General features: G+C 37.0%; 1 protein-coding gene across 2 annotated transcripts in view; it reads right to left on the reverse strand.

Moving 5' to 3' along the window:
- CALCRL (calcitonin receptor like receptor) overlaps positions 1 to 25,236 on the reverse strand; it is a 71,763-nt gene that overhangs the window by 1,434 nt on the left and 45,093 nt on the right. Inside the window, exons 8-14 of one of the 2 annotated variants that reach the window (XR_002439217.1) lie at positions 25,049 to 25,175; positions 22,359 to 22,512; positions 21,037 to 21,097; positions 20,854 to 20,920; positions 14,390 to 14,608; positions 13,996 to 14,037; positions 6,480 to 8,290 (exon numbers count right to left, since the gene is read on the reverse strand). Coding sequence is in view for 1 of the 2 variants with exons in the window: in XM_021398180.1 (XP_021253855.1) it covers positions 8,069 to 8,290; positions 13,996 to 14,037; positions 14,390 to 14,608; positions 20,854 to 20,920; positions 21,037 to 21,097; positions 22,359 to 22,512; positions 25,049 to 25,175 (892 nt within the window). In the remaining variant the exon portion in view is untranslated. Of the gene's footprint in view, positions 1 to 4,587; positions 8,291 to 13,995; positions 14,038 to 14,389; positions 14,609 to 20,853; positions 20,921 to 21,036; positions 21,098 to 22,358; positions 22,513 to 25,048; positions 25,176 to 25,236 lie in introns of those variants that run through there. The other variant, XM_021398180.1, reaches the window with a different exon arrangement.

Here is a 25,236-nt window from a genome sequence, read left to right on the forward strand (position 1 = left end):
AAAACTTGCAGATCACAAGACCTCGTCCCTTTTTCCGCCGTCTCTCGTCTTGGCAGCACTTCGCTCTCCAGCCGTCTTATCGTCGGTAGTAGAGTAAGGCCTACCTTGATTTTGGGACATTCTCTCTCTCTGTATTGAATTTATCAGCTTAAATTGTAATTATATTGTATTATAGTGTGTTGTTTTGCATTCCGATATTTTATTTAGTAAATTAGTTTGTTTCTCCTCAGATTGTTGCCGCTGTTCTTTGCTCTCAGGGCCATCTCCCTACCCTTTTCCCCTTTCCCCTTTTCCCGGGACGTGGGCCCTTGGGTCCCCCGTCCCCTTTGTCACGGAATCGGGCCTAACGCCCTTAAACCGTTGACAATTGTGCATAAGAACAAAGAAGTGTTTGACAGGTATTTCTGTTCTGCGTTATCCATGTTTTGCAAGATTGAAAGATTGTTCACTATTAAATCCAGATTTTTTTTTCTCATATATTTATATGCAAAGCTTTTGCATATACAGTGGAATCCACAACACCGAGCTCTGACTATCCTTTGGAAGGAATAGACCTGACAACCATCGACATAGCTGCACTGTGTCAGCGGAACTACCAGTTTGGCAACAACGCATATCCAATGCATGGAGGACCTTTGGAAGAAATTTTTCTGGTACAGTCACACATTTGTCAGGTTTAATTTGCAAGTATCAAAGTAAGGAACCAAGCAAGTATGTATTTATACTCAAGCTCATTTTCTACCTTAATAATTTGTGCAGTTGATATCTCTTTATGTATATATTTGCTGTAGAACTTCAGGTTTCATTTCTAAACCTTGTCTAGAGTGCTGGCCATAGGCCTACCATGAACTTCAAAATATTTCTCTGCATAAAACAGCATGCTTGTTTAGGACAGGGAAAGAAAGCCTATAACCTTACACTAGTCAGCAGGTGGCTTGCATTGTTAGTCAACTCTAGCTCCAGCAGAGCTGGAAAACACAGCTGACCTGCATGCACATGCCATGAAAGCTTGCTTTAATCAGGGACCATAGTACTTGTTTTCAGCTCTCTGTTCTCTCTATGGCATTTTTCTGTTTGTCACAGAAACGGTGATCTGTGATTCTGAAACGTAAACTTACAGAAAAACCTTGTGATCTCAAACCAGTAATTACCAATGTTGAAATACTTTTTCATAGAACATGCATTAGAGAGTTGGATTTTTTCTGTATTCTGTTTAAATTCACCTAAGATAATGTTTATGTGGTATAGCACTAATCAGAAACTATTTTTCCCCTTTGTAACAGCTTTCATTTAGAAAGTTGTGACTTGTGAGGGAAAAAGGGGAAATAGTCATTAGAAACTGTAAGTTACAAATATCTTTACAATTCAGTGTGCAAATTTTTAGTTTGGGTATTGATAAAAAAAAAGTTTAATTTGAAAAGCAATCGTACATGTCATTTGTCTCAAATGCAGCATGAACTTAATGTGGATGAATCTAAATTGTTTGTTTAGTCAGTTTTAAATGTTATTAAAAATATACAGCTGTGAGATGTTAGGAATCATTCCAGTTTCAACCAGGAGGCCGTCAGCTCTGAAATTCCAGACAGGCTCATCAAAGTGCAGGGCCTGTCTTGCGGAAAGAGAATTGTAGCAGTATATAAGAATGAAGTAGCAGAAGAAAAAAAAAATCTTTTCCTTTGTTAGTTGAGTATAATGTATAGGAGCAGAGTATGTATAGATAGAACTTGCTCAGGCAATTTTGTGAGATTTGAAAAAGATAACAAACAATTTCCTAAGGTTTTCCGTGTCCAGACTTGTTTGCTTATTTGTTAAATAAATTTTGTGTTTTATTGCTATTATGAGGGATGCTACAAAAGTTATGGTACTGGCTTTAAGTTAAGTTGCATCATTGGAGGTTCAGGGTGGATACTGGGAAAAATTTCTTCTCAGAAACAGAGGTGAAGCATTGGAACAGGCTGCTCCGGGAGGTGGAGGAGTTACCATCCCTGGAGTTGTTCAAGAAAAAGGTATGTGTGACACTGAGTGACATGGTTTAGTGGTGCAGTGGCGATGGATTGACAGTTGGAGTAGATGATCTTAGTGGTCTTTCCAACCTTGATGATTCTATGATTCTATAAATCTTCCTACTTTACGATGTTGACCTATGATGTCAGAGGTGAAGGTTGGTGGTATGGCAGTAGAAATTGAACCTTCCCACCAATATTCTGTTATGATTTGTTGCTTTGTGACAGATGGCAGCAGAGGGGCAGTTTGACAATATGGCATCTGGCATGGAAGTGCTGAGGAAGCAAAGGTGTGTCATTGAATTCCTCCATGTGGAAAAAATGGCAGACACTGATATTCATTGATGCTTGCTGAATATTTATGGAGACCAAACAGTGGCTGTGAGCACTGTGAGGTGATGGGTGGTTCATTTCCACGGTAGTGACAGTGGGTCACCTCTGCTAGTGCAGAGTTGTATGAGCATGGCATGCAGGCTCTTGTTCACCAGTAGCTATGCATTTTCACCTGCAGTGGTGCTATGCTGAAAAAGTGTTTTTTAACTAATTATTTGCTCTATCAAATTGTGTTAATGTGCTCTTTGTAGCTGGTGTATTTTCCATAGAAATAAATAGGAAGCGTTAGATCTCTCAAAGTACAATACATTTCAAATTATCCTGCTGTTTTAGAAGAGCATATCTTTCCACCGTCATTACTTCTGCTGTGATCTATCAATCAGCTTGTTGCACTGTGTAGTCTTTACGGTGGCCTTTAGCAGCCAGATGCCTGCAGACTGGAATGTGTGCTGGCACACGCATCTGCTTTCCCCTATTCCTTCTCTCGCTCATTCTTGTTTCAGAATAGAATGGGTTGAAACACCAAGTGTGGCTGTAAACCAACCATGCTGTGATGCAGAGCTTTGCATTTAGTTTCAGCTTGTCCTTTCTCAAAAGCTTACTAGTAACTCTTGATGAATAGAGAGTACAGTGTACACTTACCTAGAAGTGATACAAACTTTGTTCTCACCCCACCCAATACAGTTGCTGGCACTTCTAATATTATACAGATACCTGTGCTGTACAGGCATTTCCTCTTTTAAAATGAATATAAAAGTACAAGTTTTGGAATCCCTGTGTACTCATCTGCAAAGATTAGGTAGCTATCTTCAGTTCTTCTTTCAGGTACAAAGTAGCGTGTTTTTATGCACATGTTTTTGTGGATATCGTGTTACTTTTCTACTCCTGGACAGAATGACAAAATGTAGGTGATAAGGTCTGGATTTGGAGGAATGGCTTTTCATCTTTTTCTATATTTTTATATCAAAGTGTATGAAATTGTTAAACGTAAGAGTTTGAAATCTGTAGCTACAGTATCATAGAAAAGCAGCAAGTGGTAGTAGGCATTGGTAGAGAACAGTAAGCCACACCCTTAGCTGCAATAAATAGATAAAAGAGAGTATCAGTAGCTTTAGTTAAAAATAAAAACAACCCACAACAAACAAACAAATCAGAAAACACTACCCAAACACTACAAAAACATGGTCCTAAAGTGAAGCATAACTTTATCCAGCTTTAAGTTTAACGCGATTTACTTTAAGTCATGCATAAGGAACACCCACCTTCCCAGTTTCTGATGACTGATCAAGTTCACCAGGATTCCTTTAGGTTTCACTTGGAAATAGATGGCTAAATGTAATGTTCACTGTAGTTAGAAATATACTTAACCCCATTAACTTATAAAAATCAAGACCTGGGGCAGTGTAGGTGGAGATCTGAGTTGGCCCAGTGCAATTGTACTTGCTTCCATACTATAACTGCTGTGCCCATATGATGCTATGGCTGGTGCCCATACTGAGGGGTAACAAGGTGAGTAGTAACTTAATTCGAGTTGCAATATAAATGCTCATGTACTTTGGCATTCCTTCTATCTATATTTCAGTGGTTTGATAATCAGCTGAGAACATTCAGATGTTTAGCAATTACACACTGGTAACTAATGATCTAAAAGTTAGCTATTTTTGAATTCTCAAGAAATACAGTTCTACAGATCTAAAACATGTATGTCATTCATACTATTGTACAGACACCATCAACCCTATCTGAAGGGGGAAAAAAAAAACAACACAAAAAACCAACAAGTCAGCCAAAAAACTCATTCATTCCTTCAGTGACTTGCCTTGTAGCTGGTCCTGATGGAACAAAACAGCTTCTGCACAGCTAAGCGATTTGGAACTTATTTGGTTGGGGTTTGGTTGAACACCAATGAAATGAAAAGATGCATTTACCTTAGCCTCTACTCCGCTTATGATGGAATAGCATTTTTTTTTTCCACTAAATATTAAGTTATTTAGTAAACAATTTTAAGTGCAGCCATCTTGTACTGACACCTGTGGAGGCTTCCTCAAGAAATGCAGTGCACTACTATGCATTACAAGGAAAATTTTAAACACCAAGTAAACAAACAAATACTAAATAATTATTAGTAACTCCTTGTAATGACTTTCTCTCTGAGTTAATAAAGTATTAACACACAGTTAAGGCATCAGTGAAAGCCTATTTCTATATTTGAATATATACGTGAAAGTTATTTCCATAATAGAACATGAAATCTGTATAAATGTAGTAATATTTTATTGATCGCAAACATAATATTTCTTTCTGCAAATAAAATGTGTTATGACTCATATGAAAGAAGTGAAAATAAAGCACAACCAAAAAATAACTTTTCACCTTTCTTTCTATTTCATTCTTAGTGGAAGCAATAAATACAATGCTATAGCTTCTATTAGTCTTATTTACACAGTACAATATTTGAATGTTATCGGGTTTCCAGCCCAAATGTTTCACAACATGAACAAGAGTATGTGTTGCAGCATTTCTACAGCCAAGCACTCTAAGAGATCGTCACAATGAAAAAAAAAAATACATAGAATAGCTGGTAATATTTCACTGTAATAATAAACTGAGGGGACCCTGCAGTGGAGAATCAAACTGTGGCATTTACTAATTGATGACAGTAGCATTAAAAATAGACATTCCATTTAATATATAACTAACGTTGTAGAGTTCCATATACTAAATGTAAGACAAGCATTTTTGTAGCCCCCTTCAAAGTGATACAATAAGTGCTCAGTAAATAACAAAAGAGCAAATAACAATGATAGATAACTGTCTGCCTGTTGAAAAGAATCTCACAGCCCCCCAAAAGTTTTCTTCCATTCCAGACATTACAGGCAATGACTACAGTATTCCAATAAAGTAGAATATAACCCACAAGAAGAAATCTCAGCAGAAAGATTTGATTTTAATTTATAGTGACCAAAAAAAAAAAAAAAAAAGAATAAATTAAGAAGCAGACTCTACTCTTTGCTATGTAGGAACTGAAAAAGGAGAGGTAGGAAGACAAAATATGGAATTTATAATTTTCGATGCAAACTAGAACCTCATGAGGAGGAGGGAATGTACTCTCCCTGTACAGCCACGAATGTTTTCTTGCATATCCAGCTTGCTGTGTTACCGTTTCAAAAGTGCACCTAGAAACATGCTGTGACTGTCCACCTAGTAGCAGGATAGTTTCTGTGGAAAAGCAGTCTCCCCCACTGAATTACAAGTGTCTCTCAGCAGAGGACATTGAGCTACTAGCATTTAGTACTTTGTATTAAAAGACACAAATTTGCAGGCTTTTAAATTTAATTTTAACTGCCTAGCTGAGAAGTAAACTGAATTCAAAATCTATCTCAGTTGTTACATTTTAACTGTAACAACCCACCAGGTACCACTGAAATAATTGTCACATAATACACCATACAGGACTGTGAAGCACTTTCCAATATACAAGTATCTGCATAGGCTTTGATTCTCAGCTGGTACCCACTGATTCTAAACTTGGAACTCAAAGATTTATACCAGTAAATATTCCATTTTTGGAACATTGCAAAGATTCTTAAGTAAAGCTTAATTACTTAATTACTTATTAAAAAAATGAGCAAGTTGAGTTGTAACCAACTTCTAATCGTGTTGGAATAGATACCATCATCAGATGCTGTGAGACAGTATTTTCAGATTTTACACTACTCTAGTACAGCATCCAACTGATTTTTCATGTTATTTCCACCACTCGAGCAGATAGCCTTGTAGATTAACAGAAATCTTGATTTTAATATCTTAGCTGAGATTCTGTATCATGAAACTACATCATTAACAAAACTCTAAATTCAAATTCTAGACAAAAGAAATATTAAAAAAACACAAAAAGTGCAAGTAGCACGAATTTACTGCATCCTCCTAACATTTTCCTTCTAAATGCAAAGCATGTGAAGCCTTATAAAGTTACAAAATAATAAACACCGAGACAGCAAATTAATTCTATGTTAATGAAGCCTATAGAAAGGCTACTGACAGAAGTGTTTAGATGTAAAAGTCAAGTTCTTCATAAACAAAATTAAGTACTTAGAAGTAAAGTGGTTTCAGAAAAAGCTGTCAGTTTTTTGACTTGCTTACCTGATGCATGTTAGCATTGTAATTGTTGATAAGCTCCTCTATCCACTCTTCTTTTTTTCTCCTCCAACTTTGAAGTAGACTTTCTGCAAAACAGACTTATAAAATCTTTTTCTACTTCTGAGCTTTTTAGTAAGACTTACTTATACAAATTCATTTCTTATACTTGAACATTTTGTTTCACTTAAGATAACTACTCTTTCTTTAAAGTATAAAGACGTACAAACACAGACATATTTTTTCAATACCTTCTCCACAACCTTCTCATTTTTCACTGAGACCTCTATAAACCAGTAGAACCAAAGAAACAACTTTCTTAAAAAGAACTGTTCTGAATCAAGCACCCCTCAAATAATATTAAAATGCTTAATCCTTAAAGTTTTCTAAGGTAAATCCTATACTGGATTTTCAAAACAATGGAATAATATGTTATTGACATTAATTTACTTGATTAATCTACCTCATACACTGGCTTTAAAGGTAGCGTATCATTTGCACTGTGTTCAGTCCGGTCTGCTTTTCTCTGACTAAACAAGCCACAAACTTAAACAAAACATTGTCCCCCAAACCGAAGGAATAATTTTATCAAGCATATTGGCCACAGAAATACTTAAAAGAAAAACAAAACAAATAACATGGCTACAACAAAATCTGTACATGATTTTTCCCAGCAGAGTAAAGTGCTTAAGCACACAGCGAAGTTCCATCAGCTTGAATTAATGTAACATTGAGATGGATTTACAGGTATTCGGGTTACTATTCTTTCTGTACTCTTTCTTACTTTTCAGTAAGGCTTCATCATTGATCTCATGTGCATTCATAAGCTTGAGGAGGAGGAGACACTCCTGTGTATACGAAAACAGTTTAAATAAAATCGTTCAAGGCTTGCTGTAAACTGTTATGCTGCAATACACAAGTAAATAGAATCTTAGACTTGCACTAGCATCTCTGATGTTTCATTAAAAACAGTTGCAAAATCGAACTGGTTCAGCATTAATGTCATGAGACTATTATCTTAGAATAACTGTTGGCATTTTTTGTTTTTGTTTTTGTTTTTTGTATGTTTTTGGCAATCAAATGCTGGACATAAAATTAACCTGGACATTCTTCTGTAACTATTGCACCTATTTTAACAATTTTCCTTTGTTCACTTTTAGGTTTAATTAAGACAATACAGTATGGTATTTACACCCTAAGTTTCTATAGACAAATGAAGTGGCTTCAGTACAACCCAGTCTTTATACGAACTTCCAAGAAAATACAAAATCCTTCATTCATTGATTCCCTTTGTACAAAAAATTGCCAACTTTGTCTACATAGTAGAAACTGAAGAGGCAAAGTTTGTATGCTTATATAAATGCACATATATCTACCTAGCTATATATGTATGTATGGATGTCCATACTATATCAATAGACATAAACAGAAACACATGTATATATACATACAAAAATGTGTTGTTTTAGTTTGCATCATTCAGGAGAAAATCATACTCCAAGTTAGATAAAATCTTCTGGCCATTAAGTCATTAAATCAAACTTCAAGTTCATAAACTATGAGGGTGAACACTGGCATATGCAGAGTCTTTTCAGTCAACCATAGAGCTTTTCAGTTTTTAAAACTACACTCTCCGTGTCATGATAGCCCTTGCCATTTAAATGTTCGCTGGTACAGTCGTGATTGTAGCTGTAGCCTTGAACATCACTGATTGTTGATACTGTATAGGAGACGGTGCGCATAGCATCTGAGTGGCTGAAACTGTGCTCAAACTGGATTTTGTACTGATTCCAGTGTCTTCGCAAAACAGCTTGGACCTATGACAGAAAACAGAAACAAATGCATATAAAACACGTGGAAAGATATGTTAGACTTAATTATTTGACAAATGAATGCCGTAATAAATGTCTCAGCAAATTTGGTGGTAAGGCCCAATAATCCTGGGTAACTAGATGTGATATGTCACATGAGATATTCTGAAAGAATTAAAATGTAAATAGGCATTATTTGTGCTTTTCATGCCAAATTTGCTAGCTTATAGAAGGATGAGCAGCAACACACTTTTCTCCTTTCTGCCCTGTGGATTGAAGTGAAATGTGGACAGACCAGATTTACAGTTAAAAAAACTCTATCCTTATATAAAGAGTCCAACTGTAGCAACTGTAAATTCTCATCTGGTCAAGATAGCATAAATTATTTCTGCTATGGATGCAAGAAAGCCTTTATTAATTTCTGACCACTACTTCATCAAATGACTAGAAAGACAATTTCCTGAACACTACATTTCTACCAGAGTTAAAAATAGTGATGATAAAATAGCTCAAGGCCCCAGCTTGTTTACATGTCTCCACAGAAAGGATGCTATGTTTATCATGGACTTCCTCTCCTACACTATGCTTAAACACCTGCGCATGTGTGATAGCTGAAGTGTCACATTAATTAAATTCACACGGCATCAGTTTTCAGTCAAGATACCAAGTAAGGAATGCTAAGAATGGCAATAGCTACTGTTGTTTTATTCAAAATGTCTTCTTTGAAGTAAGTACCAACTTTTCAAATGATTGCTACAGATCATGAGTATTTCATTTCCTCTTCAGCAAAACTTTGCACCCAATGGCCAGTGACGCTGAGAATCTTTCCTGCATGGACTGGAAAAGTACTGCCTTATATGAAATGCTAAGCGGAAGCTGACACCCAAATTTATCCAGCAGTGTACCCTAAACCACTGGTCTCATTACAAAATCATGTTTTGTTTTGAAACACACAGAATAACTAACCTACCCCCACTTAGATATTGACATTGTAGTGGGTAAAAACTGTTTAAGATATTTCTCCAGTGTGTCTTTTGTGTTTTCTTTACATTTTGATAACACAATGGCTTCTTTTTTCTAATTTTATTTTGTCCTTAATTATGAAAAATAAACAGATGAGAAGGGGACAATGAACAGCAGAGGGGAACAGTGAGCTGCCCTGCTGCCACCCCTCTTTTGAGGGGTATACTGTTGGTCTTCTGGGCTGCAAGAGCACTGGTCTAGAGACAGACCACTGAGGGGCACCACTCATGCCTGGCCTCCACGTGGACACAGAGCCTTGACAACAACCCTCTGGCTGTGACCATCCAACAAAGTCTTCATCCACTTAATAGTCCAGCCTTCAAACCTATCTCTCTTCAATTAAGAGATAAGGATGTAGTTTGGGACCTTGTCAAAGGCCTTGCACAAGCCCAGGTAGATGATATCAGCTGCCCTTCCTTTGTCCACCAATGTCATCACTCCATCCCTCAAAAACACAAGAGAAGAAGCATTCTGAAAATTCCAAATTGTCTGAGAAGGAAGCTTAGAATTTATTTCTAAATCGTATCAATTAGTCTTTGCATTTCACAAAGTCTCCATTTGTTCCAATTTTTCTCCTTTCCCTAGCAAAGTTCCTCAATAAGATTAGTGTTTTGCTGGAGAAAGAAACAAACAAAAAAGATATTGAAGAATGTTCCCTTTACAAAGAGCAGACAATAGGTATGGGATGGGAAAACTTGAACAAGTGCATCTAAATGGCTTAAGCAAAGTCAAAGAACCTATTGGGAGAGTTGGGAAATAAACTAGAATTGCAAGGTTGCAAAAGCAGCTTATGCTGAAAGCCCTCTGCCACATTTCTTCCTAGTGGCTTCAGTAATTTGTCTTATTTGCAGTTATAATATTTAATATAATATTTATATATAGTAATATATATTATAATGTAATATTATTAATAATATATAATAATATTAATAATATATAATATCAATATATATTGATTATTATATAAAACTATATAATTATATATTATATATATTAATATAATATTTATTTGTAAATCAAAGGGTATCAGTCCCCATATCTCAAGAGGACTTTTGGAACTCCTGCAAGACAAGTGCCTGCTGGCTATTTCTAGGGTGAAAATTCTCTGTTCAGGCTGCTTTCTCACCAGTGACAAATTGCTATAAATAATATTTCCTATATCGGCAAACACAGTTTCCTCTATGCCCTCCCTGGTGCCCATCACATCCTCTTGGTGCATTTCTAACTAAGCCACATACATCTGGCATTCTTCCAAAAAGCCTCTCTGTTACTGCTGAATCAGTATTTCACCTCTGACCTTCTCTGTGTCTATTCTTGCAGGGCGTTACATCCTTTCATTTATTATTACTACCTTCTGTCCAATCAATCACTCATAGAAGATGGGAAAAATCAATGAGGCAGCTATTTTCCACCACTGTTTATACTGTTTAACAGCATGCACACCTCTACACATTAAGTGACAACAGAAGATCTATCGCTCTTTTCCTCAACTTTGAGCAGTTGGATAGAGCTGTGGATTCAGCTCAGGATGGGCAACACTGTGAGAAGATATTAAACAATGTATTTAATCAGAGAAAGTAATGTCACAAATGTAGTTGCATGTCTCATTAATACAGATAACAGTTCCAGCTTAAGCATTCATACTTCCTCACCTTATTAGTTAGCGGCTCTTTCTGATGAGCTTCAATGAATTGCACCTTCTTTAACATACTAGTACTCTGATATTCCATGTAGCACAAATCAAATGGCTCCATAGAGAAAAAAACAACAACAACAACAAAAAAACACCACACAAAACCCGAGAGGAAAAAACAAAACCCGAGCCTTGCCTATTACGAAAGCTTTTTATAATCCTGCAGAACTGAAATTGTAATCTTTACTACATTTCCACTGACGACTGGAATGAGGGAAAAAAACAGCACTACCAAAAACAAAAATAAAAGAACCCCAGAACCCCAAAGCCACAAACTTCACATGGGTTATATAAATCATAAGTACATATTATGATCTATTATTAATAGGTCAGTAGGAATCTTTCTACTGATTTTACAGAGAAAGCTGCTACAAGCTTCTCCTGTGACTGCAGCCTGTGTCACCCCAAAGACAGCCCTAAGCCAACTCCAATTGGCAAGCATTGTGAGGTACTCAAGAAGCATCATACTCTGTGGGATGCTAGGACATAAGCAGAATGTGAGTGTCCTTAGGGAATTCCTGCCAGAGAAGATAAAGGTGAAGAGTTTGCATGTATGCCCTTATCTGCTGTAGAAGCAGCAGTGATAGCTGCATGGATGTTGGCACTGGATTTGACAGAACATCCCTGGCTGCACTGCCTAAGGAGTTTGGAGGTGTTTTGAGGCTACAGTCAGCAGAACATACCAACACTTTTTCCTTAAATGTTACTTAGTATATTTTCATTCTGTTAGCAGGTGATTTTTTTAAATCCCTTTTCGGCCAGTGGCTGAAAAGGCCTGCAAGCCACTCCTTGAACAGGATTTGGCTCTTAATGTTTATAGGAAACAAGCTACAGTAGCATTTGGGAAATAGTATTTAGCTAAAAAGAAACTATTACTTTTAGCATTTTTAATTGCTAATACCTCTCTGGAAACTCTTTTTCCCTGTTGTCACTCGAAGAGTTGATTCCAGTCTCAGGATTCACCTCCAAACCCCAGACTTGCTACAGAACAGCACACAAGTGCTAACACTGATGCCATTTGGTACAGAATATAACAAGGTGTTGCTGTGACAGATCCTGATAGAGAAGGTCTTGTACACAACAGCTAAGCTACAGTATCAGGATAAGTTAAGGCACTGTTATGACAGTAACAGATGATAATGGCAGCAGAACACACACACGCCTGCAGGCTCACATGCCAGAAACAGAATTCTTTAATATACATTTTTTTTTTACCCAGACGTTTTTTCCTAAGTGTAATTATCATTGTCCCCATGGATTTCCTTACTTGTGCAGCTGGTTTTAAAGCAACAAATCCTCTCCCCAGCAATGTGTAATGAGTTGAAAAAAAGTCAGTATTGATAATTGAAGCACTGCAACCAGAAGTTAAATTTGTTTAAAAAGCATAAATTTCTGCTACATAGAAAGCAAATGGAAACAAATGTGTAACTGAAAAAAAAAAAAAAAAGACATAGGGTATAAATATTTTGTTAAAATATCTGAATCCACCTTTTAATGTTAACCTGACCAGAGATGTTCAAGAAATTGCTCATCTGTTACCATCTGTAGGAGTTGCAGAAGAGCTTGTCTTGTACGCTCATCAGCCCAGAGATGTTCCGCTAATACTCAAGTGGTGGAACAACTAGGTTTTGCTTTTCTTATGCAGCAGAAGAGAACAATGTAAAAAAACATGAATTTGGAAAATGTAAAAAATTCTCAGATGAAACAAAATGATTACCAGAGGTAGGATTAAAGTAGCCTCAGAAGACCAAGAGGGATAAAAGACAGAGCTGAGCTGTGGACAATATTTTTTCATAGAAACTCTGGAGATTTCAAATATTTTTGTCCACATTTTGCATTGAGATGAAACGAATTCTGTTTTTATTTTTATTTTTTTCCTAAATGCCTCTTTTTAAAGGAATTCTAACTATAAAACTTAGAAGGGAAAGAGTGTGTAAAATATTTATTCTGAACATTGGGAAGTATTCAAATCAGATCCAGAATGCTTAGTGATGTTCTCTGCTTTGAATCAAATATATAAGCAGAGACTTGAACGTGGATCACCTTTGCCATAGAACCAGATCAAAACCACTGACCTAGATAAACTGTGAAAAGAAATCACTCTTGCTTCATCTTTTCTGCCTCCTTAGCTAATAATAATCAATGACACTCATACTTTTCTTGGAAAAAAAAAAGTATATTGAAACCACATGGAGTATTCATTGCAATTCAGTCAGCTTCAGACTGAAGAATAAGAGGAGGAAGCATGACCTACTTGAACCAATTCTTATATTATCCATATACTTAACACACAGGTAAATATTACTGGTCCAATGAAATTATGTAAGAACACAACATGTGATAAAAGAAACTAAGGGTCCAGTCCTATGAAAACATCTGTTTACTGCCACACATCTGCTTACAGCCATATACTGCAACTGCACTAAATGTAGAAAAAATGAACAAACAGATGTGTAAGAATAAGGACAGGATTGTAATTGTTCTGCCAAAAGTGTTGGAAAAGCCCTACTTACTTCTTTGGTGGGATGTTTTTATTCATTTGTTTTGGTTATTTTTTCAAGCAAGAGTTGCAAAAATTGCAGTGAGAAGTTTTGTATGTGTGTGTGTATACATATATATTTAGCCTTTCTACTGTGTTTATCTTTAACACTAAGGCCCTATAAGTATACTCTCAAGTCTAAAGCTTAGTTGACAAGACCTTAATCTATTCAAGTTAACAGAAAAAGCTTTTAGCTGCAACAAGGATCAGTTCTGTATATTCATGAAACATGGTGCAATTCTCTGGCACAAGAATAAAGAAGTTAGTTATTAGAATTAACTGATCATGATTTTTCAAAAGTACACTTCTTATTCAAGAAATTTTGACTCAAGCACAGTAAGGGATTAAATTCTGACTTTGTAATTATATTTTTCAGGTGTGCAATCTCCTTAATTGCTAGAATATACACTTGTATATATACAAAATATATCAATACAATAAAAACTATTACTTTACCTCTCCATTGAAGAAGCAGAAAATTGTAGCTACCAGTAGGCCCTGTAAGATTAAGACAATCTGCTTTATTTCACATGCACGTGGATCTTTTCAGGTTTGTGATACAATTAGAGGTTCCTGATACAATTCCAATATAAATAGCAAGCAAAATGTTCTACAACTCTAAAATCTCTGTATAGTTTCTAAAAATACTTTACTAAAAAGTAGTAGACCATGGTATGTTTCTTTCCTTTAAAGAAAAGAAAATTCATTATACTGAGAAATCTGAAGTTGTTTACAGGACTTTTGCATAAAGGTCTTTATTGACTAAAATAACAAGATAATTTGTCCTTTATTTGCTTAATATGCCAACAGCTATTCTAGCTCAAGTAGGCAAAAAATATTTAATTCCTACCTGGTAATGCATAAGGATGTGCATCACATAGTCATAGACTTCCTCAGTGATTCGACCTTCTGGTCGCCATGGAAACAGCACAAATTCAATGCCAAGCAGGGGAACCAGAATGAGGGTAGCTCGTACTGCTTTCATGTATAGGTTGGATTCTGCCTTGTGGGTGTCTTTCAGCTTGGTTATAAGTACACGGACAATATTTAACAGGAAGAAAAGATTCACCTGTTAGAAAAGAAAATGATACTGAAGCTATTCTGAAAATTAAAAAAAGTCTGATTGAAATTAGCTCCTAAAAATTCAGTGATTCCGTAGCAGTGTATCACACACACAACCAGAACACAGGTCTCTGCAGTTGAGATCCTTATAGCAATGCAAAAAATCTGTCTCTACATGGTTTAAAATCTACCCTTCCTTGTCTGTTTAGATCTCAGTTATCAGTTAGATCCATCTTAGAACCTTAAATTTGAAAAGACAAAAGATTTCCATTATTGATATGATTTTATTTTAAAAACAATTCAGCTTATCTTATAGGCCCCTTCTGTCCAAACACTTCAATTCACTTCTACAATTTAAAAAACAATAACATAACCATAACACACTACTAGCATTTCAACATAAGAAAGGGGAAAAAACATCATTCTATTTTGAAGACCTAGGGTAATAATCTGAAAGGTTGTTCTGAGCTCCACAGAAGTAAGTGAACTATATCAAATCCTTAAAATTTTATTTTGGCAAAATGAGATCCAAAAGTTCCCTGTTTTATACCTGAGGAAAGAAATTGACCTGGCCATTATTTCTTTATTAAGAGATTATGTTTTTTAGGTTGGTCCAGTAAAAAATGACATTCTTCCATCTTTATATTTTAACATGCTTCTCCAAAAAAATCTTTTTTTCCTTTTCAAGTATGAATTTGAAAAATCTATAGGAAAGAAAAAGAAATCTGACAAGTTAAATGTTATTACAGGGAACAGTATACTCCTGTAGACAAACAGTAGATTTAACTTATTGACTTAGTCTCACAATGGCTCATGGTTGATTTTCAAAATCAGCAGAACTACAAATGGGGCAAACATTGAGATGGTATCAACATCATTCTTATGCAATACAGAAGCTAATTATGTACATAGCTGTTAAGGGCTTTCTTGTACATAGTAGTGAATATGTGAATATCTGTTCACTTAGTTTCTCAAAAAAAAAAAAAAACCAACCTGAAATCACAGCTATCCATACTAATCTCATTCAGCATGTTAGCACTCATAACCAACCAGAAAAGCAATGTATTCACCTATGTATATGCATATATACACATATACACACAACAGTCTAAGAATCGAATAACTAGAGAAACAGCAATGGTAGGGCTGTGTTTTAATCTATCGTGCAACAGTGGCAACCCCCTAGTGAAACTACATCCCAAACCACCATAAAACTAGAGCTAAAAGCACTCTGGAGAGTACAGCCAATCCAAGCACCTCGCCCAGGGGTACAAGAGGCAAGACAACACTGCCTAGGTACCCACTAAGGAAGGCAAAGAAATAAAGTCTGGTTCATTTGTCTCCTCTTCAGGTAATTTGTCTTTCCTGTCAACAATTATATAGAGAAAAAAAAAAATGGAAGGATGGGAAGGAAGAAGTCATCAGAAAGACAGATAAATCCCTTCTACAATAAATAGGAGTTCCTGGTCTAGGAAGCCTCTGCCTCTCTGTAGGACAAGTACAAACAGGGGGGAAGCTACTCCAGACCATGTGTGTCACCATGTCCTCCACAACCCTGGCTGAATTCCTCTCATGTCAGCTCAGGTTTTCATGATAAACAGCTGTGTATTGTTACAGCAACATGGCCCTTGACAGACATGTTATGTTATTTATATTCTACTTACATGCTATTTAAATCATTTTAACAGGAAATTGTTTTACATAGGAAACTACTGCATTAATTTCTTCTGGAAGATTCCAACTACCTCTTGGCATTTAAGCAACCAAGGTCTTCTGAGTCTCTCTCAAAGGATTTATTAAGCCTTCATGCAGCTCACGATTCTCATCCAACTTCCTATGGCACACGCAGACAGTAAGTCCTTCCTCCATTTCTAAATTTAATCCTTCTCACTTAAATTACTAGTTCAGTGTCAGCCTCTCTCAGAATTTTCATCCCTCTTGTGCTTTGGTAGCAAAGCCAATTCCTATGGTACTGTCCTTTGAAAGCTAATTGAAGGTGAAAGTTGCAGCAGATAGAAGTAAATACCACCCAGAAAATTATTTCATTTGCAAAATGCTGAAATGCACAGAATTTTTCTAATTTTCCATTTACCCACCAAAACAAAAAAAGCATGAAAATAAACATATTCAGAGTTTGCAAGTAAATATCAGAACAGACAGAAGAGTGAGACAAAGCAGAGGATCCACTTGAGAAGAGCAGTATGAGAGTTAGTAAAATTACATATAACCAATGCCACAAGTATAGGGAGTACAGGACAAACCAAATTCTTACTGAAGTGAATAGGTCTTGATTTGAGCAAGGTAGAGAGTAGATCTTTGCATTTAAGTAAAAGTAGGACAATGGAACTTCTCTAAGTTGTTTTATCATCAGATTGACTATGATGGTTTGCAAAGACCCAAAGGAGTCCTGTTGCGCCAGCTGCAGCATGAACACACAGGAAAGTACTGGCAGCAGCACAGTAACATAAACATTAATCTAGGCAAGTGAACAAAGACAGAAACAAAGGCAGGGAAGGCAATCCTAGATGAACATAAATGTTGGAGCCTATGCTATGAACTTGGTAGAATTTAGGTTCTGCCTTCAGAGTGGTTGTGATGTGCAGTCTCTGTGACATGCAGTTCCTGATTTAAAAATTTCTCAGGTCTCTAATATTTCTACTTCTCTCCATGTCCAGTTTGTGATTAGCAGTACTGTAATCCTTACTAGGATATTTTTTTAAATTCTGCTTACATTATTTCTTGGTTGCTTTAAACAAATCATTCTCAGATCCAGAAACTCAAATATTTTTAGACACTAATGGTAGCCATTGCTTGCTTTTAATACCGCTATGCAACTTCAGACCTAAGCCTACATAAGCCTGGCTTTCTTGGGCAGAGCACCTGTATGTGCTCAGGAAAACATGTTTTATACCCAACTTATGGACATTCCCTAGGCTGAGAATATGAATGCTAAGCTTTCAACTTCTTGTACCAAGTCCAGTTTAAAGTTATGAAACAGGTCAGTGACAAAAGCAGAAACAAACTGAGGCTCCTGAACTTCCTTCTAGTACACATTCACTAGATGTCAGTCTAAGACGCTGCTAAGACCCTCATACATAGTGTTATAGCCAGACAAAATAACCGTCCCTTGAGTATTATTTATACAAAGAATGGCATAGCTAAATAAAAATCTCTTATTTTAGTGGTGCCAAAGCCAATTAAAACACTAGCATACTGGCATATCCAACACTGAAATCTCCCTCCACTTTTATCAATATTTATCTAGCATAATCATAGAATCATACAATGGTTTGGGTTGGAAGGGACCTTTAAGATCATCTTGTTCCAACCCCTCTCCTATAGGCAGGGACACCTCCCTCTAGACCAGGTTGCTCACAGCACCATCCAGCCTGGCCTTGAATGCTTCCAGGGAGGGGGCTTCCACAACTTCGCTGGGCAACCTGTTTCAGAGTCTCACCACTCTCACAGTAAAGAATTTATTCCTAATATCTAGTCTAAATCTACACTTTTCCAGTTTAAAACCATTTTCCTGCATCCTGACACTACCTGCCCTTATAAGAAGTCCCTCCCAGCTTTCCTGTAGGCCCCCTTCAGGTACTGGAAGGCTGATATAAGATCCCCCCAGAGCCCTCTTTTCTCCAGGCTGAAAAGCTCCAGCTTTCTCAGCCTGTCCTCAAAGGGGAGGTGCTCCAGCCCTCTGATCATCTTTTGTGGCCCTCCTCTGAACCTGCTCCAACATCCCCATGTCCTTCTTGTGTTGGGGCCCCAGAACTGGATGCAGTACTCCAGGTGGGGTCCCACAAGAGCAGAGTAGAGGGGCAGAATCACCTCCCTCAACCTGCTGGTCACAATTCTCTTGATGCAACCCAGGATACAGTTGGCCTTCTGGGCTGCAAGCACACATTGCCAGCTCATGTTGAATCTTTCATCAACCAACACTACCTTCTCCTCAGGGCTGCTCCCAAGCCATTCTCCACCCAACCTGTATCTGTACTTGAGATTCCCCTGAACCAGGTGCAGGACCTTGCACCTGGCCTTGTTGAACTTCATGAGGTTGGTAAGGGCACACCTCTCAAGCCTGTCCAGGTCCCTCTGGATGGCATCTCTTCCCTCTAGTGTGTCAACTGCACCACTCAGCTTGGTGTCATCTGCAAACTTGCTGTAATAACTAACATCACTCTCTACTGTTTCATTCCCACTCTATTTCTTTAATTGTGGTTGCTTAGGCAAAAATATGCAATTAAATGAGCAACTGAAAACAATTTCAACCAAAATGTAATTTAGGTCTGCTCCCATCTGCAGATTCTTTGGCAGGGATCTGGCCACAGTTACATAATAGCAGGGACCAGCAGTGCCGTTGCTAACATTATGTAATTGTAGGATTTTCAGTGATGTACAAGAGTTAAAGGCCTAATCCCCATTGGCTTTGCCAATTTTTCCCAGCACCCTCTTGGCAATTTTCTTCATGCCCTTTGAGATCTTACTCCTGCAAACAAACTGTGTCTTTTCCCTTGTTATCTAATTTGCAGGTTAATATTGTTACTTAAACTTCTACTAAAGCAGGTCATGCTTAGTAAAGTGTGAAAATTGTATCTGGCAAGCAAGCTGGAAAGCAAATGAGGGTTCTGTTCACCAAGTCTGAACACATGCATTTCATCTTCTGTCTTTATCTCTGGCCTGTCTTTTCTGAATCAATATATTCATTTTTTTGTTACCTAAAAGCAAAAAAATTCTTTTAAGTTATTGTCACATCACGCACATCACAGGCAAGACGTGTAGTGGTGTCTAATCTGTTATTCTTTCCTGGCTTTCAAATAAATTTGCTGATTGCACTGAGGTGAGAAAAATGCAGTTCGTGAAAAATATAGGAAAATCAAATGCATGCATATTTGTAAATTGCAAGGGGAATGGATAGGGATTCTGCCAAAACCAATCACACAGAGCAGATTATTATGCTCCTAATAAAATCAGAAGACATTCTCAGTGTTGCCTTGAGTGGAAAGAAGACTTGACAGTTTTGGACTGATCTTGTACGAGCATCTGAAGTAAGAAGGAGTCTTATCACTATTTCAGTGTGATTTTGTTGAGACTTCTGCTGGGAAGGAGAAAATGATCTTACATCCTAAAATGAGGTCACTCAAACAATGGTATAATTCGCATAATACAGTTTTTTTCTGCTGTTGTTTAAGCAAGATCTAAAATAAATTATATCTCAGCTTTAAAGAGCTTTTCTAAAGTGATAGATCTGTGAAGAGATGCCTACACAAAGGAAGTAGTGATCCCACATTACAACGCAGTGTGAAATAGGTGCCATTCAAACGAGCAAAAAATCGTATCACTTGCTGAGAAAATAGTATTTCATCTTCTGTGTAAATTGCAGAGAAAAAAAAGTTGAGAGGATTTAGATCTGGTTTTAGCTTTAAAAATTAAAGTACTAGTTCACCTCTCTTTACGGCAACATGTATGGATGACCTAACAGGGCAAGGGATTATCAGTAACAGTTAACATGCCAAAGGCCATGGATCTCAATAATTTCATGAGGACAGCCTCTGGCTTCTCGAGCATAGGATGTCAGATGTGTCATGGTGTCAAAACAATCTTCAAAATATACATTCCCCAGTTAATTTCACTGTGACTGAAACTGAATCACAAGAACCATTCAATTTATCAAACATTGTTCAGAGAGATTTCTGTATGTACAGAAGTACCCCATGAATATCCAATAACAGTTTAAAAGGAGAGGAAGTTCATATAGATCAGAAACCAAAATGTTTCAAAAGGTTACTTAATGTTATTATCCTTAATTAATTTCCTTGCATAAACTAAATAGTCATAAGGAAAGTCACTACACACACATTTAATATCTTCGCCAGACACTTTAACAGAAGTTTCTGTTAAGGTAAGTACGTCCATATTAGCATTTACTTTTATTATGAGCCTATTCCTATTTAGAAGTTAACTACTGACTGAATTTCTTAGGTTAAATTTAATCTTAGAATAATTTAAATATAGTGTTGATTTAAATAAAGTGAAGTCTTCAGTTACTTATTTCAAATTTATTTCTCCAGTAGCAAAGATTTGTGTAGTGGCTCCTTAAAGTCAAGACACAGTTATCTTGTGTGTTTAGGACACTTACTGGGTTAAGTGAGAATCCTGTGAATGAGGGACTGTTAGTTTTAGGCTCTTTCATACTTTACATTCCACCAAGAACAATTTAAAAAAATCAAGAAAAATTATCTGAAAAATGCCTACCAATAGAGCAGCACAAATAGGGCCATGGATGATGTAGAGCAGATGAGTATCAGAGCTGATCCAACAGCTAGAGAAAAGAAGCAAGGAAAGAAAAACATTTGATATTTTGTTATCTGTTATTACTTTTTCTTCTCCTTAAACCAAATATAATCATTTTGCAAAGCAATTTGAGATACTACTTACTTGTCATTATAATAAAAGCTTCTAGCAACAGCATGTATGCAGGCAGGGATCAGTGGAAAACCTGTGAATAAAAAACATTGTCTTAATATGCAAACTTATTAGCTAATAAGTAAATAGGTAAATAAACCTGCATATTTTGCAGAGATCCTCTGTATTTTCACCTCATTCAAACCATTCATAAGTTCAGAGCAAGAAAAAAAAAAAAAAAAAAGGATCAATCCAGTATCTGTTTTCCCAACTTTCTTTTAGAGGGATGTATGAAACCTTACTCCCTCTCTCCTATCAGGAAATCCATATCAATGTACAGAAAGAAAAGGCAAATCAACATATTTAATTATTTAGAATGTAACAATCAATATTAACACAGATGATTTTCAGGCTGCAATCTGCAGTAACACTAAATGGTAAGATAAGTGTATATATGATTATAACTGTATATAAATAACATTATGATTAACAACATTAATTGTGTTCCTCGTGTTTTCTGGGTATCCATAAAACAAGATTCCTTGCAAAAATAAATAAATAAATAAAAATAATTTAAAAAATTAAACAGACTGGAAACCTGGCATATTCAAAATTTAGAAGAACAAATAGTTATTTGGGGTGCTTGACATCCTGGTGGTACCTATTTTTTAGAAACCACAGAGTACGTGTTAGTTCTCAGCCTCATCTCAGCTGTGTCCATTGTGGTACAGCCAATGACACAGGTACCAAGTCATGCTGTGGCTGAATGTGCCCAGACAATAAGCTGAGGAAAAAAGTCCTCACTCACACTTCGGAAATATGCTGTTCTACAGTATCTGAAACCACCAGGTTTGGCTTGTTAGTTTTAATGCTCATATTACTTGAGATCATTAGCTACAGCTATTCTGTATTTGGAGTGAACAATACAGGTCAAATGGAACTTCTGGAAAAATAAGTCCTTAGCCATCTCCAATTCAGTTTTGACCCTCCACCCTAGACATGGCAAGACTTCTCTGAAAAAAAACTTTCACTCCTGAATAAACATCTTCAGATGAGGAACAATGAATAATTACTTCTTAATGTCTTTTTATAATAGGAGACTGTTTTCTCTATACAAAGGAGGAGTCACTTCCTGACTACAGAAATGCATAATCTCTCTTTCAGCAAAGATAGAGGTACATTCAACTTCCTACATTAATTTCTCTAGGACTGTTAAAACACTCCAGACAAAGAAGAAGGGCGTGTTGTCATTGTTCAAAGACACCACCTCAGAGAAGCAACAGGACAGCTGTTCAATTGCTCATGAAAAGGAGTTAAAGATAGCATTGGCCTGAAAATAGTGTGAAATTGCATACCCCAGCCAAGAAGGTAATACCACATCAAGTGCTGTTTCTCAGCAAAAACCGCCACCACAATAAGAGTGTGCAGGTAAATGCCTTCGCATAGCATCCAGAAGTAGTTGCAACCCATTAGATACAGGTAGATAAACATTGACACTTTGCAGCTAACCTATAGAAAAGAAAGCACAGTACAGTATAAATTCTTAAGTTGCAAAAATCTCACAGAGAAGTACTTGGAAAAAATAGAAAAATACTGCTTGTGTTCAGTATTAGTATTTGTTGTTTTTCACTGCAATTACGTATTTTCTTACTTTTACAGAATTAAAATTCCATATTTTATAGTGACAAAGTTGGTAATTGAGTCTATTTTTATGAAACAAACATGAGAAGCAAACATCCCCAAGTATGATGGCAGGAAGCAGTAACAATAATGTTCCCCTTAGTCACAAACAGTGACACATTTGGTCATTCCAATTAAAATGGAGTCCTCAAATTAGCAGATGCATAAGAAAATGTCCTTTGATGAAGCTAATTCTCTGGCAGTTACACCACTCACAACATACAGAATGATAAACATTCTAAACATCCTTACAATATTTCCAATTTAACCTAGTCATAACTGAACTTAGCCCCAGGGTACAATTCATATAGTAGATTCTAGTCATAAGCATTCTTGATGGCAAATATTAGTATTTAGCCTCATTCAAAATATCCTGACATTTTTCAGTTGCAACGTTACATAAGAGTTTATTGTAAAGACTAAAATGTGAGATTGTGAATAAGAAATAACATGCTCTTTTGGACACAGTAGACCCTTTTTTCTCCTTTGGAAATCGATGTGCGTGATTAATTGGGTCGGACGGGACCTTAAAGATCATCTAACTCCAACCCCCCTGCCACAGGCAGGATTGCCAACCATCAGATCAGGCTGCCCAGGGCCCCATCCTACCTGGCCTTGAGCACCTCCAGGGATGGGGCATCCATAGCTTCTCTGGGCAACTTGTGACAGTGCCTCACCACCCTCTGTGTAAAAAATATACTCCTAATATATCATCCAAAACTCCCCTCTTTTAGTTTAAAGCCATTCCTCCTTGTCCTATCACTATCTGCCTGTGGAATAAGTCAGCCTCCCTCCTGTTTATACGCTCCCTTCAAGTATTGGAAGGCCACAACCGAAGGTCTCAGCTTTCTCTTCTCCAAGCTAAGGAAGCCCAACTGCTCGGGGGTCCCTGACCTGGATGCAGTACTCCAGATGAGGCCTCACATGGACAGTGTAGAGGGGGACCGGACATCCTGCTGCCACCCCTCTTTTGATGCAGCCCAGGATACTGTTGGTCTTTGGAGCTACAAGAGTACATTGCTGGCTCACGTTAATCTTTTCATCCACCAAGACCTCCATGTCCTTCTCCACAGGGCTACTCTCAATGAGTTCTTCCCCCAGTCTGTACTCATAGCTGGGGTTGCCCTGACCCTAGTGCAACATCTTGCACTTGGCCTTATTGTACCCCATTAGGTTCATATGGTACCACTTCTCAAGCCTATCCTGGTCCCTTTGGATGGTCTCTTCGTTCTGTTTTATCAACTGCACCACTCAGCTAGGTGTCATCAGCAGACTAGATGAGCATGCATTCCATCCCACTATATCATTTAATAAAGATGTTGAAGAGCACCAGTCCCAGGATGGACTCTTGGGAGAAACTACTCAACACTAGCCTCCATCTGGACAGAGAGCTGATGACCATAGCCCTCTGGTTGTGACCAATTATTTATCCACCTAATCATCCACCCTAGAAAATCCATCTCTCTCCAATTTAGAGACAAGGATGTTGTGTCGGACCATGTCCGAGGCCCTGCACAAGCCCAAGTGGATGACATCAGTTGCCCTTCCTTTGTCCACCAGCTTAAACCAAATAAACAACTCAAAGTTTTACCATGTTCTGCTACTTAATTCACGTATCAATGAATTATTAGCAGCTATCTCAAGCTTTCATGGGATAGAGAATTGATCTTTTTCCAGAAGCTGCTGGAATCAAGTATTTTTGCCCTGTCACAGAATTAACATTTATCTTCTAGCTCTAAATAAAAATAAAGCCATAGTTAGGGATCTGTTTATGTATTTCATTTTGGGGTTCTTCTGTTACTACAACTCCTAGCCTTATGAGAGAGGCTACTGATTCATACTTAACCCAGTACTATCAGTAACTGAGAGAGAGACAAATCAGACCCTGAGGGATGGCTGTTTTAGTCTGCTCTTTAGCATGGGAATATAAGGATTGGCTTGATCTGCATTCAGAAAAAAAAAATTCTGATTTCAACTCAAGATGAAAAGCAAAAGCCATAGAAAAGCAGCTGAGAGAGCCAAAATACACTACCAAACTTCAGCTGTCATAACCTCACTGACATCATCTAGAACAGGCTACTTTCTTGCAGTTGTTTCAGTGCAGAAGTCATCTGTACAAATTCAGAAGAGTACTCTTTAGCATGCTCTGTCTCTGATGCTGCTTTATTATTTCAAAACCTCAAATGTGAAGTGCCCAAATCACTGTTTGACATCTGTTGTAAAACGTAACATGGATACATTATTACTGAACATTTTAACCTTGCTATATGCAACATTTAATAAACTATTCATGCTTCATTTATCCCTTCTACATTGCTGAAATTTTTCACAAATCAACAAAGCTGCCAGATATACTTTCACTTACTGGATTAGCTGCAACTAACTCCTGATTGTTGGCAATTGCAGTCAGTGAAATTATTGTTACAACAGAGTTGCAAACAAAAGAGAAAAAGAGATTTTTATGTAGGGTAATCCTTTGGCAACTCAAGCTCCTAGAAAAGAGAAACAAGAACAAATGAATACACAAGGGGACAGCTATGCGTAATTGGGGAC

Source organism: Numida meleagris, chromosome 5 (genome assembly GCF_002078875.1).
Source record: "Numida meleagris isolate 19003 breed g44 Domestic line chromosome 5, NumMel1.0, whole genome shotgun sequence".
NCBI classification, from domain to species: Eukaryota; Metazoa; Chordata; class Aves; order Galliformes; family Numididae; genus Numida; species Numida meleagris.